Raw genomic sequence first — 13,323 nt, 5'->3', positions numbered from 1 at the left:
ACTTTTAGGCTGTCTGATAGCCATAATAATTTGTCTTAGGATTAATCACGAGAAAATGAAAATTACCAAACATTTAACACTTTCACGGGAAAACATTCTACTTCGTTGACTGCGGGGGGAGGTGAACCGGCCCAAATAACAAAATGGGAGGCGAAGCCACCCTGTAGAAAAAACGAAATGCTTTATACTCAAAATGTTGATAATCCGGTAAAATTTGATTCTTCGGAACCTTTTTCTAAAAATTGCCAAAATAGAGATAAGAAAATAACCTACAAAAGAAAAAATTGGGCTATAGCCCATAATAAAGGAAACATTGACGGGTTTGTGGGATCGCATAAAATACAAGGAAAATTAAATGGAAAATTGACCGAAATGGTAATTGACTCAGGGAGTGAGCAAACTTTTGTGCGAATGGACTTAATTAAAAAGACGGAAATAGAATATAAAAATAATATTATACTAGTATGTTATGATGGAGATAAGCACCAATGCCCTTCTGCTTGGGTAAGAATAGAAATTGCAAAGAAGGACGGTATGGTCCAGAGAAAAACGATATAAGTAGGCTTAGTACCTATGCTAGCACTGAATGTTTTAGTAGGAGGAGACTTTGGGGATATCAAAAATCTCCTATCCTTAAAAGCGACTTCTTTAACAGTGGAAAAATTACAAAACTACACTACCACGAATAAATATACAACTCCGTTGACTACGGGGGGAGGTGGACCGGCCCATAAAACAAATTGGGAGAATGCACCCCCCCTGTCGGAAAAACGAAATGCTTGATACTCCGGTTCAAGTTGTGGACAATTCGGTAAAATTTGATTCCTCAAAGCCTTTTTCTAAAAATTGCCAAACTGAAGCACTGATTGTACCAGAGAAGAATGAGACGAAATTTATTGTACGCGCTTTTGCTCGTAAATTACGTCTTAGAGGATGACAACCACCCTAAAGGCCTTTAGAATAAGGGTTGTAATTTATGCCCTGGGGGCATATAAGGTGTTTATAGAAAGCGTAGTCGTTTCAGAAAAGGGCTCATTCGATTGGAAATCGAAAGGCCAAGTGCCCTTTTTAATAGTCCAAAGTGATTGGAAGGCTTGACATTTTTTATACTAAAGATCGATGTGGGTATAACGTATTATTTTCGTTGTTGTTGTTGTTTAGACCAGGTCATTCCTTCGTATCGAAGGAATTGTCATGGTAACTTCGAAAAGGGCTCATTCAATTGAAAATAGAAAGAACTGGTGCACTTTTTAATAGTCGAAAGTGATTGGAGGGCAACTAATCCCCATCCCCCGCCCACCCCCCCATTTGCCCATTATGTTTAAAAACTAAATGTTGACTTAAAATTAAATCAAAATACATTGTGTTAATGCTAATTCCCAATAGGGCATCTCAGCAGTATCACAAGAATGACTGAGGGTATTATGTTCAACCTTTCGGGGCTACTTCTGCTCTTAAAATTTAACCAAATCAAAATAGCCTATGTGTATCCAAGCTATCAAAGAATGTAAACAGATTTTTTTGCAAATGGTATCAAGTTTTCCATTTCAACTAGAGGAACTTCTAGTGACCAAGAGGAACCCCTAGGTCAACTAGAGGAGGTATGAAACTAAATAAAACACTAATATTTGTGTCCAGATTTTTAAAAGGGGGTGTTGTTAAAAATCCCTGAAATTTTTTCTCCACAATAGAAATAGCAGGCCAAACTATAAAGTCTTAAAAAAACGAAAAGATTTAAAGTATTATTTTCTTTTTCCCTGAAAAGACTATGTCAATATAAAACGAACAGAAATTAATTAAAAAACTCTTTCCACAAAATAAGTTTTTCAAAGAAAAGTAAAGAACTCCATTAAACAAAAATTGAGTAAAAATAAAATAGAAAAATCTACCAAGCGTGAAACTACCACTAATCAGCATCAATAAATAAATGAAACTGAAAACGAACAGAAATTAAAATAAATAACCGAGTAAAACTGAAAACGAGCAGAAATTAACATAAGTTGGGCTCAAAACCCCTATGGCTTCCCAAGGCCAGAATAAAATTTGCACTTTACTGAAAAAAATACAAATGAATGTGTACTGTCAGTTTAATACACATATACTGATATTTGGTAATCAAAATATTAATATTATTTGATTTATTAAAGTTATAAAAGTAAAAACATTTATATTTTTTTCAGGAAAGTGCAAATTTTGTTTGCACTATTCTTTTTTTCTATTTTTTTACTTTTGGTTAGTATTGAGCCAAATGACTCCTTTTTGTATTTCGTTACCACAAACAGTTTGACTAGGGATAAGGAGTGTCCATTATTGATCAATTACTCTCTCCCTCCCTTAAGCACCAAAATCATTATTCCTGGATTGATGTTAGAATATTGTACAATTTTATTTCACCATATCTTTAACAAAATTAATTTCCATCGACAAAATAAAGTTAAAGGTGAAAGAACATCTACACTTCAAATAAATTTTTACTGCAATGAAATTGTTTTTAATAATCTATACTTGAAGGTTTGAACGGGTAGAAGACCCATTCCTATTTGTGCCTGTTTTAAACGTTTTACAACAATTACTTTTGATTTTAATCCAGTAACAAGAACGAAGTCTTCAAATCGAAAGATATTTTTACGTTTTTTTTTTATTTTTTTACGCAGTTCACGGTAAAGTTCTTCCGTGCTTTTAAAAAAGCTTCATTTTCTAATTTAATGACTGTTGTGTTTCAAAAATTGTTCTTAAAGAATCTGGACAAAAAGTCAAACTTTAGCGTAAAAACTGGGGTAATGAGAGGGGTCAACCCCCCAAATATACGGAATAATTTATGTTCGTTTTAAGCTTTAATGTTGCTCCTTACTATCAGCAGAATTTTTTTTTTTTATATATATCAGATTTCTGATTGTTTTTATCAAATAATGCCGGGAAACTGATCTTCCCTACATGGAAAATTGCCTATCTCCAAAGACAGTTCCACAAAGTATAGCTTCTCTCATGTAAAATCTCCCTCCCCCTCATCCACCTAGAAAATACCTCCCAGACAATTTCATCCTCGCTGAATATCCTTCAGGTTCTCGCGGAGGATTCCATCTGAAAAATTTTTCTTATCATAATTTCATTTGAAAAAAAACTTTAATTTCTGATCATTTTTCAAATATTGTCAGAAATCCTTCTCTGTGGAAAGTGGTTCCAAGAAATCCCTGAACCTTCAGTGAAAAGTTGCTTTCATGGAATATTTCTCCATGGAGTTTCGCCCGCAGAAATCCCCCCTCCCTACTCCCATGGGAAGATCCCCCAGAAAATTCCCCTCAACGCAAGAAAGTTCCTTCCTCAAAGAGAATTCTCACCGTGGGAATCCCCCCCCCTCTGCTCCCATGGAAAGATCCTCCAAAAAATTTCCCAACCCCACTGACAATTTTCTCCAGAAAATCTCCACATATTATATTTATTCAGTAGAGACAATCGTAAAGTATTTTTGAAAAGCTCAGTCCCTGGAACTTCCTTCCCCAAAGAGAGCTCTCACCGTAGAAATGCCCTCCTACTCCCATGGAGAAATCCTCCAAAACAATTCCAACTCCAGTGACAATTTTCTCCAGAAAATTTCCAAATATTATATTTATTCAGCGAAGACAATTGTAAAATTCTTCCTGGAAAGCTCAGCCCCAGAAACTTCCTTCACCAAAGAGAATTCTCACCGTGGAACCCCCCCCCCCTCTAGAGCCCTTTCGTAAACTAGAGCCCTTTCCCCAGGGTGTGGGGGGTTATGTTCTCCTCAAAGGCATAGTCATTAGAGCTTTCAACTTTGTTGAAAAAATGGCTATTTCAGAATTTTAATCAGACGATTTTTGAGAACCAAGGGGCGTAGAAGGGGGGCTGGCTGACCTCCAATCTTTTTGGCCACTTAAAATGGGGAGTAGAACTTTTAATTTCTGATCAAATGATCCCTCTCAGGGTCTTCTATGATCTCTGATTCGATACGATCACCAATGGGGAAAACAAACAAATAAACACCCATCCGTGATCTTTCTTCTGGCAAAAAACAGAAAATTCAAAATTTTGTATATAAGAGCTAGAACCCTCTACAGTGATTATATTCTCTAATATACGGTATCTGATGGTAGGATTTTCATTAGAATTGCTTGTCGTTTCGGATGTGTTTTCCTACATCTTTCAGAAATTGGCCAGAATTTCTCAGGCTCGTAACTTTTGATGGGTAATACTTTTGATGGGTAACTTAAAAAACTTTACATATATCAAATCAGCCTAAAGATTCAATTCTTTTGATGAATCTATAGGGTTATGGTTATAGAGTTATGAAAACCCTACTTTTTAGAGTTTCTGTTATTATTGAGCCGCGTCGCTCCTTACTTACAGTTCGTTACCACGATCTGTTTAATAGATCTATTTCTAAGTTGAATTTCTTCATTTATGCTTTTGATTCAAACCTAAAAGAAATTAAACTACAGTGAAAGAAGAAATAAAAGTGTTAATCAAAAGCTTAAAAGTCTAAAATGAATAATAAACGTCAAATATATCAATATTAAGAGCTTATTAAGAAATTTTCTTTACTCTTTTAGATTCTTTATTTAGTTTTTAGGTTTCATATTTTTAGTTTAATTTTAAGATAAAAGGCAAAGTTGAAAAATAACATAAACATACGATAGGTAAAAAAAAAAAAAAAAAAATCAGAGTAAAAATAAAGATGAATTGATATTTGTATAGGTTACATACCTGAATCCTTTTTGGCTTTCCTCAATTTGGCACCTTTTGTTGGCACCTCAATTTGGCACCTTTTGGCAATTTCCTTTTTGGCACCTCAATTTGAGATTGTAACTTTGCAAGTTCCTGCTGTTGCCTTTCAGCAAATGAGCACATTAAGCCTAAATTATGACGCGTCAATTCTTCTTCATGTTTTTCAACTATATATTGCGTCCCCTAAAAGCAAATGATTCAACTTTAATATGCAAACAATAAGATATAATATGCAAACAATAAGATGAACAAGATATAAGATTGGGCTGTAATCAGAAATCTGGCTAATTCAAAATCGTTCACTTGATGATGAGGAAAGAATTATACGACCGCCCATCAATGAGCTATAGCCTCTGGCTCAAGATCACCCGATATGGCGGACAACCATTCCTGTCATATGGCTCACTAGGTTTAGAAGATCCAAGTCTAAGTAAGTATATAATTTATCATATTTTTTTTTCAGATTGTTAAGTTTTGCTTTATGCATAAACTGCTGATAAGCGCAAAAAAATAAATACAAACCATCTAATTCAGCATACATTTATCTGTGCACAAAGGATACGGCCATACCTAACCCCAATATAAAGCTATAATCGTCTTTTAGCTAGTGAAGTAATCTGGAAAACCAAAAATTTACCAATTTGATTAGAAATATTTCTAAGGACTTCTTTATGGAGAATCAAGTAACAACCATGTATAGGTTAATTGAAATTTTTTTCTTTATTTTTTTTTTTAGAAACTGCTTGAGACATTTGTTCACTCTGAGACAGAGGAAGGTAGAGAATAAAGGCTTTCCACTGATGCAATGCATCTCAAGCTTGTAATTCAAAACTTAATAGCACGATGCAAGATTTTTACCCACAACTTCAGTAGCTGATCAAACAAAACTTCCACAAGTCACAAAAAAGGCTTTCTCTTTGCTTGCTGGTTTTGGGATCCGGGTCATGATTGGAATCATCATCCACTGCCCATGTACTGCGTTCAGAACACCCAAGCCCTTAACAGCACGCCAACCATACATCCTGTCCCCTGCTGACAAACAACTAATGAACTGTCTCTGTGACCGTTTTGCAAATCTTGTAGCAAAATTATAACACGTGATATTCTTCAAACACAAAACATGACGGCGATTGGTGGGAAATTTTGCAAAAACCAGGAAATATAAGAGAAGCTGATAAAAGATCATTTACCTCGATCAATGGAAGTATTTTCGGAATGGTAAATATACCTTAGATAAGGCTTGTTATTTTAATTATTTAACGAATAATACTGGAATAACTTAAGAATGTAGTGGCCTCAATCATCTGTTTTCAGAAACGTGTTTCAAAAGTTCAACTTCAACAGAATATTTAGTAGGTAAAACAAGCAGGAAGAGAAAAGCAATTAAATTTGGAAACCTCGAATTAATTAACTAATTAATTAATTTTATGTTATAAATATTTCTGTGTGTTTGAGAACTACATTTGGGTCTGCATTTACTCTACCTTGAATCCACACTCGATTTTTTGAAGCTACAGTTGATAGTCAAAGCTGAACATGACTCTTTGATATGCGTTTCTATATCTTCTTGAATGAGGTCAGCGATTTCACAGCCGTGAGGACAGACAATGGGAGTTCTCCTCCATTATTCTAAAAACAGAAGAGCGTTACAAATGTGTTTTCAGGTCTAGAAAACTGCCTTATAGACCACGAAAATTATGAACGAAAAAGTTGCCAATAATATATCTTTGATTTGAGAAAGTCTATATTATTTTTTTTCTTTTCTAGTGGAAATATTATACCTAGCCATTATATCACCATCAGGGTAAGAAGAAAAGTAAATTTTAAACACAATATTTAATTTTTAAATTAAAAATGTCCGTTTTTAAAACTTTGAAATTAAAAATTTAAATAGAATTTGAAATTAAAAACTTCCTCTGCTTTTGTTTTTGAATTTAAATAAAACAGTCTAAAAATGAACCTCAAAATCAATTATATACAACCTTTCTTAGAAGACTTTGAGAGGCAAGATAACTATTTAGAACAATCTATATAATAGACAAATAAGATTAATTTTCAGATAATGTAAGTAATTACCAAACTAGTGTAACCATTCAAGCCCTGTAGAATTGTCAAGAACTTAGGATAAACTCTATGGCAAGTTCTGCATTTGACTGACCCTAGACAAATATAGGAATATAAAATAATTCCAAACGATCTAAAGAACGTATATAAAATATTATAGGCAGCACAATACCACTGCCGAAGAAAAGAACGATGTTGGCAAAATGTGTTTTTTATTTTTTTTTTTTTTTTTTTTTTTTTTTTAGACCCGGGCACTTCGTACCGAAGGAGTTGTCTTAGAAACTCAAGAAGAGCTCATTCAATTGTAATTTGAAAGGGCTAGTGCCGTTATTAATAGTCGAAAGTGATTGGAGGGCAGCCAACCCCCCCCCTTTCACGCCCATTATTCACCCAAACACACCCCATCAAAATTTTGAGATACCCATTTTGTTCAGTGTAGCTGAAAGATCCGGAAATTCCGTTTTTGAAGACGACCCCCCCCCCCACAACCCTTAGGGCAAGCATTGTAAGTTATGCCCTGGGAGCATATACGGTTTTTATAGATAGGGTAGTCGTATAAGCTTTGGAGGGGGCTCATTAGATCGTTAATCAAAAGTTGTAGTGCTCTTTTTAGGAGTAACAGTGATTGGAGGGCGGCTAAGCCCCTCCCCCACACAAACGTCGTATTTTCCTGATATGCATCCAATTGAAATTTCGAGACAGCCATTTTATTCAAAATAGTCCAAAGTTCATATAACAAGGCTTTTGGAGTTGAAACAAACCCCCCAAACCTGGGGGTAAGGGTTGTAACTTCTGCCCCGGGGGCATCTAAGGTTTTTATGGAAGGGATAATTGTACAAACTTTAGAGGAGTCTCATTTGGTTGAAAATTGGAAGTTCCGGTTCTCTTTTAAGCGTCAAGAGATAATGTAGGGCAACTAGCCCCCCCCCCCTTCGACTACCCCTCTTTTCGCCAAAAGGATCTGATTAAAATTGTGAGATAGCCATTTTGTTTAAAATAGTCGAAAGAAAATAAAAATTGCCTCTAGGGTTGGCACATCCCCACAGAGCCCTTGGGCAAGGGTTGTACCTTATGCCCTGGGAGCATCTAAGGTTTTAATGGAATGGCTGGTCGTATAAACTTCAAATGCAGCTCTTCTGATTTGAAGTTAAAAGTTATAGTGCCCTTTTTAAGAGTTCAAAGGGATTTGAGAGCAACAAGCCCCCCTACCTACACGCCCATCATTTCCCCAAAAACATCCAACCATAATTTTGATAGAGCAATTTTGTTCATCGTAGTTGAAGGGTCTGGAAATTAGGTCTTTGAGGATGACAACCACCCCAAAGCTCTCAAGGTTTGGTTTATAAGTTATACCCTGGGGGCGTATGATGTTTTTATGGAAAGGGTGATCAAATATACTTTGAAGGGGTCTCATTGGATTGGTAATCAGAAGTTTCAGTGCCCTTTTTAAGAGTCAAAGTGATCAGAGTATAGCTACTCCACCCTCTCCCACACGTCATGTTTTCCCGAAATACATCCAATAGAAATTTTGAGACAACTATTATATTCAAAATAGTCCAAAGATCATATAAAAATGCTTTTGGGGTTGTTACAAACCACCAGAGTCTGGGAGCAAGGGTTGTAAGTTATGCCTCAGGGTTATTTAAGGCTTATGGATGAGATGTTTATTTAAACTTTAGAGGTGGCTCATTTGGTTGAAAATTGGAAGTTCTATTTCTATTTTAAGAGTCAAAAGTGAAGGAGGTCAATCAGCCCTCCCTTCTAACTACCCCTCTTTTCATGAAACGCATCTGATTGAAATTGCTAGATATCCATTCAAAACAAAATAGTCGAAAGAACATATAACAATGCCTCCATGGTTGATACTACCCACCCCCCCACAGCCCTGGAGAAAGGGTTATAAGTTATGCTCTAGGGGCATATAAGGTTTTTATGGAATTGGTATTCCTATAAACTTCAGATGGGGCTCATTGATTTGAAATCAGAAGTTATAGTGCCCTTTTCAAGAGTCAAAAGTGATTTGAGAGCAACCAGCCCCCTCTCCTCGCCCATCATTCCCCAAAAACAAACATCCAAACAAAGCTTTGAGACGTCTATTTTTTCAGCATCGTTGAAAGGTTCAGTAACTATACGTTCGGAGGTGTCACCATCCCCCCCTCAAGGGCTCAGGGCAACGCTGTAAGTTAGGCAATTTGGTCATTGTATACACATAGTATATGTTATGTGCAAATATTGACCATAAAGGCAACACTTGCACGCTACTACTACTACGATAACTATAACTAAAACTACTACTTCTGAAGTGGGTACTACTAAGGTTGATGATACTGAAATAAAATTCTGAGGAAATGCTGAGGGGAAAGTTGAACCAAATCAAAGCACATTATGTGCATAAAGATTGCTAATAAGATGGGCCAAATCTCAAATCGAACAGAAATTAACATTGATTTCAGTTAATTATTGATGCTGATTTTTGGTAGCTCTAAGCTTGGTAGATTGTTTGATTCTATTTTTGCCCATTTTTGTTTTAATAAAATTCTTTACTTTTTCTTGAAAAACTTATTTTGAGAAAAACATTTTTAAATTAATAAGAAATAACAAAGCACTATTTTATGAAGTTAAGTACTATAAAAACCTATTCAGAAATGACAAAAATTATTTCAGTCAAGTTTAGATGCTTAAAAAAAAAAAAATTATTTAGTCCATGTAAAACACTTTTCCTTGGTTACCAAAAAATAAAAGAAGGCTTTGAATTTTCTGAACGTTACAAAGAATTGGTAAGAAAATACTGAGAATTTAGCGAGGACTAAGGCCAAAAGATAGTGACGGTTTTTCTCCGAAACCACCAATTTTTTTCCAAAAATGTGTCGAATGATTCGGTGTTTAATAACAACACTTTTAAATAGTTAATGTGATTTAAAATATCCTTATTCGGTCACGATTGAAGCAAACCTGGTTATTTTCAAGGATAACTAACAAAAAAATTAATAGAATTTGGGCTTAACAACACCAGAGAGAAAAAAAGGACTTACCAAAAATTCTTTTGAGCCACCTACTGGTTCCTCAGTTGCCACAGTGGCTTTGTTTAAACATTCTGGTGCAGTTGTTAATAGAATGTTGTCAGTATGGTCTTGCAATGCATCCATGGTGATAGGTGATTCTGCCATGCCTTGATGTTCAATATGAGGTATTTCAGGGACTATGGCGTCTTGAAGATTTTCAGAAGCAACAACAGGTTCATCCAAGGTTCCCGTTGGGCTTGCTGTTACAGCAAAATCTACTGTATCAGTCGGTATTTCAGCAGACGAACGAGGGGAAACATCGAGCTGGGCAGAAGGTTTCTGCAGTTCAATTGGTCCACCAGTGTTTACGTAGGACTCACATCCAACCAAATTTTGATTTTCCGTTGAAACCTTAGTAGCATCGATTGTATTCTCCTTTGTATTTGCAGCTAGAACGGAGTTAGTAGCCAGAATTGCAACAAAGTTTTCAAGTTTTTCTTCTATTTTGTCTAATAGAGTGACCGACCTCTCAAGAAGGTCCCTTTTAAACTGAAATACAGAAATAACCCTTAAAAGAAAGCAATATATAGTAGCCATATAGGCCTACACATAACATTTCAGAAAAACCCTTGAATAAGAATAAATATAAAATACTTAACGCGTGATATCCTACCAATACAGTCATTAAAATTAGTCTACCCTTGACTTCAGAAATAGTATTTAAAAACCAGCGCATCTACGCTTTTAGAGAGGGCGGGCCAAACAGAATCAAGTTATTTGATAATTTTACCAAGAGCGGAAAAGTATGCCTTTGGAAACGGCCCATACCCGAAGACAACTCCCCATCCCTCCCACTAGACTGCAGCTGACCATAAATAAAAACTTGCCCCACTACAAAACAAATGTTTCATAAATTTGTGTCTTTGTTCATGAATTATTCATATTATTCATGAACCTTATATTCCTTTGCTTCTTTAAAAACTGTTTTTAAAAAAATTACAAATTACAAGATGGCCTAAGCAATGCTCAAAATACGAAATTTTATGTATATTAGCGAGAAATTAATGCATATAGTCTAGTATTTTAGCGGATAGTTATTGGCTATTGAAGAAAAAAACTTTGCATTAGTTTTGAAAATGTGGGGTTTTCGTGGGTGACGAAGTATCTTTGCGGAGAATTCTAGTGTAGTATTTTATACAATTAATTGTGACAAAACCAATCCATGCAGCAAGGGCAAAGAGCACTAAGAAAATATCCCAAGTAATGATAATAAGGACAAAAACATTTGCGTATAGAATGCTTGCGAAAGCGACAATTACAGCGAGTCAACAACAAAAGTGAAGAACAAAGAAACAAGTAGTTACGGGTAGTCAAAAGGGCGTAGTTCAAGAATGACTAAGTATATTAATTTAGAACTTTCAGAAAATGATAAGCGAAATGATCAATTGACCAAAAAAGCAACAATTACACGCTCATAAAGGCAAAACTCGGTAATGAAGGTAATAATAATTAACAAAATATTGTCAAATTAAGCCCAATACAAAATATATAATCAACAGAAACGTGTCGGCAAAAATTAGAGCTAGAGCTAATTCTCTTTCGAATACGAAATGCAAAGAAAGCCTAAAACCCTTCAAAAATAATACCTTTGACTTTGAACATAAAGTGCGCTCTGGCACACAAAATATTCGGAGAAAAAGGTTTGAAGTGATTGCTTGATCAAGACGCTAGTAGATTTTTAAAGAAATTACGAGGTGATGAGTAAATTTTCTCAGACTATTTGAACAAGTTGAAATAGATCCAAAAGCAATCACACTTATTTTGAATATACTGGAAAAAAACAAAACTAATAACAACAACAAAACAAGATTTTACTATAAGACCCCCTGGGACATTTATTAGAATCACTTTTGTTTTATTAAGTTGTGCTTATTACAAATTGACTGCCTTTTTAGAACATATTAGATTGGGATTAACATTTTGAACTCCTTGAATTATTTCAAAGGCTTCGAGTAAACTTCCACTTTTCCTGTTTATTTGAGTTGAAAGACTCAACTTTTCAAGTTCAAAGTTTACTAAATAGGTTGTAATTATTTTTACACCTAAAAATATTGAAGAGGATTGGTTTAAATTTAAGGTTTTTGATTTTTATTCCAATCATTGGAATCGTCTTATCAGGATAACTTTTGCAATAAAAAATTGTACACATGAATACTTAAAGCAAGAAATAGAGAAGCCATTTGTTTGTTTGAATTTGATGATGATCATAATTTGTTTATACATTAATTACCTTAATTTGCACTTCGGAACAAATTATGCTCCATCTTGATGTGTTAATTCCTCCATACTTGATGATGTGAATGATTAAACATCAAATGCATCCCACTGGTATTTCCATGGAACACTATTCCATTTGACATCTAATAATTTCTTTAAAGCTTCATCATTAGGTACTGAGACTGTTGTATTTGAGAGGCTATTCCAGTGGTTTACTACACGGGAGGAGAAAAATTTGTTGTCGGTGTCGAGTTTTTACAGATGGCTTGAACAGCTTCTTTGAATGTCCCCTCCTGTCAGTGCCTATATTAAGGGAAATTAGCAAATGAATTGGGGGGACGGAAGAGTTTCTTGTAAAGTAAGCTTATATGTCATAATAATATCAGCTCTTCGTCGTCGGTAAACCAGTATAGATAATTTCAGCTTCTTGAAATGTTCATCATAAGGCTTGTCTCTCGTCTTAAATACTGCCTTTGTGGATCTCCTTTGTACCCCTTCCAGAAGCTGTAGGTGGCCCCTGTATCCTGGTGATGCTATGTATATTCCAAAATCAAGCACTTGTCTGAGAGGGGCTTGTACAACCGCACAAAAACATAGAGAAACCTCCTGGGTATATTTTTTTTTCAAGAGTTTGCATGACACTCAGTCTTCCTGCAGTTTGAATAGAATTTACACTAGTTGTCAACAACGATTCCAAGATCCCTTTCTTCCTCCACACTTTGCAGCTCTTGAATGTTTTTTTCGGCTGAATTGACCATAGTATGCTTGAAACCTGGGTTGAACTTGCCAAAATGAATAACACTACATTTTTCAATATTGAAGTTCACGTGCCTTGTAAGATAAGATATGATTTATTGCTAAAAAACGGCTATCACAAGCCTAAATGGGTCAAATTCGCACTTTTGCGTCAATAAAGCGAAAAAAAAACAACGAAAAACAAAGAGACGAACAACAGCAGAAAACTATAAAAGGGTCAATGTCAAATACATAAAAATGTTAAAAACAAATTAAACTCACAAAATTAGAAGATCAATGCCAAATCAGCAAAAATGTCAAAATAACAAAAACTCGAAAAATTTAAAAGGGGATTAACAAATTAAAACAAAAACATAAGTTAGGTATGTGGACTAAAAAATAAAAACCTCAAAATGAATATTAAAATTGAAAATTTTGAGATAAAAAGGGAGTGAGGGGGAGGGAAGACTGCGGAGACTGGCTAGGCGATCATGAGAGTCAT

The 13,323-nt window shown here is 35.0% G+C and overlaps 1 protein-coding gene across 1 annotated transcript in view; it reads right to left on the bottom strand.

The window, feature by feature from the left end:
* Positions 1–13,323, bottom strand: part of LOC148948041 (uncharacterized) — a 92,966-nt gene that overhangs the window by 32,369 nt on the left and 47,274 nt on the right. Inside the window, exon 6 of the mRNA XM_089096070.1 lies at positions 9,840–10,358. Within this exon, the coding sequence (XP_088952196.1) occupies positions 9,840–10,358 (519 nt within the window). The remainder of the gene's footprint in view (positions 1–9,839; positions 10,359–13,323) is intronic.

Source organism: Artemia sp. Qi Xiang Cuo, chromosome 10, assembly GCF_049724085.1.
Source record: "Artemia sp. Qi Xiang Cuo chromosome 10, ASM4972408v1, whole genome shotgun sequence".
NCBI lineage: Eukaryota > Metazoa > Arthropoda > Branchiopoda > Anostraca > Artemiidae > Artemia > Artemia sp. Qi Xiang Cuo.
Note: the sequence above shows the minus strand (reverse complement) of the source record. Positions and strands in the feature narration are given on the sequence as shown.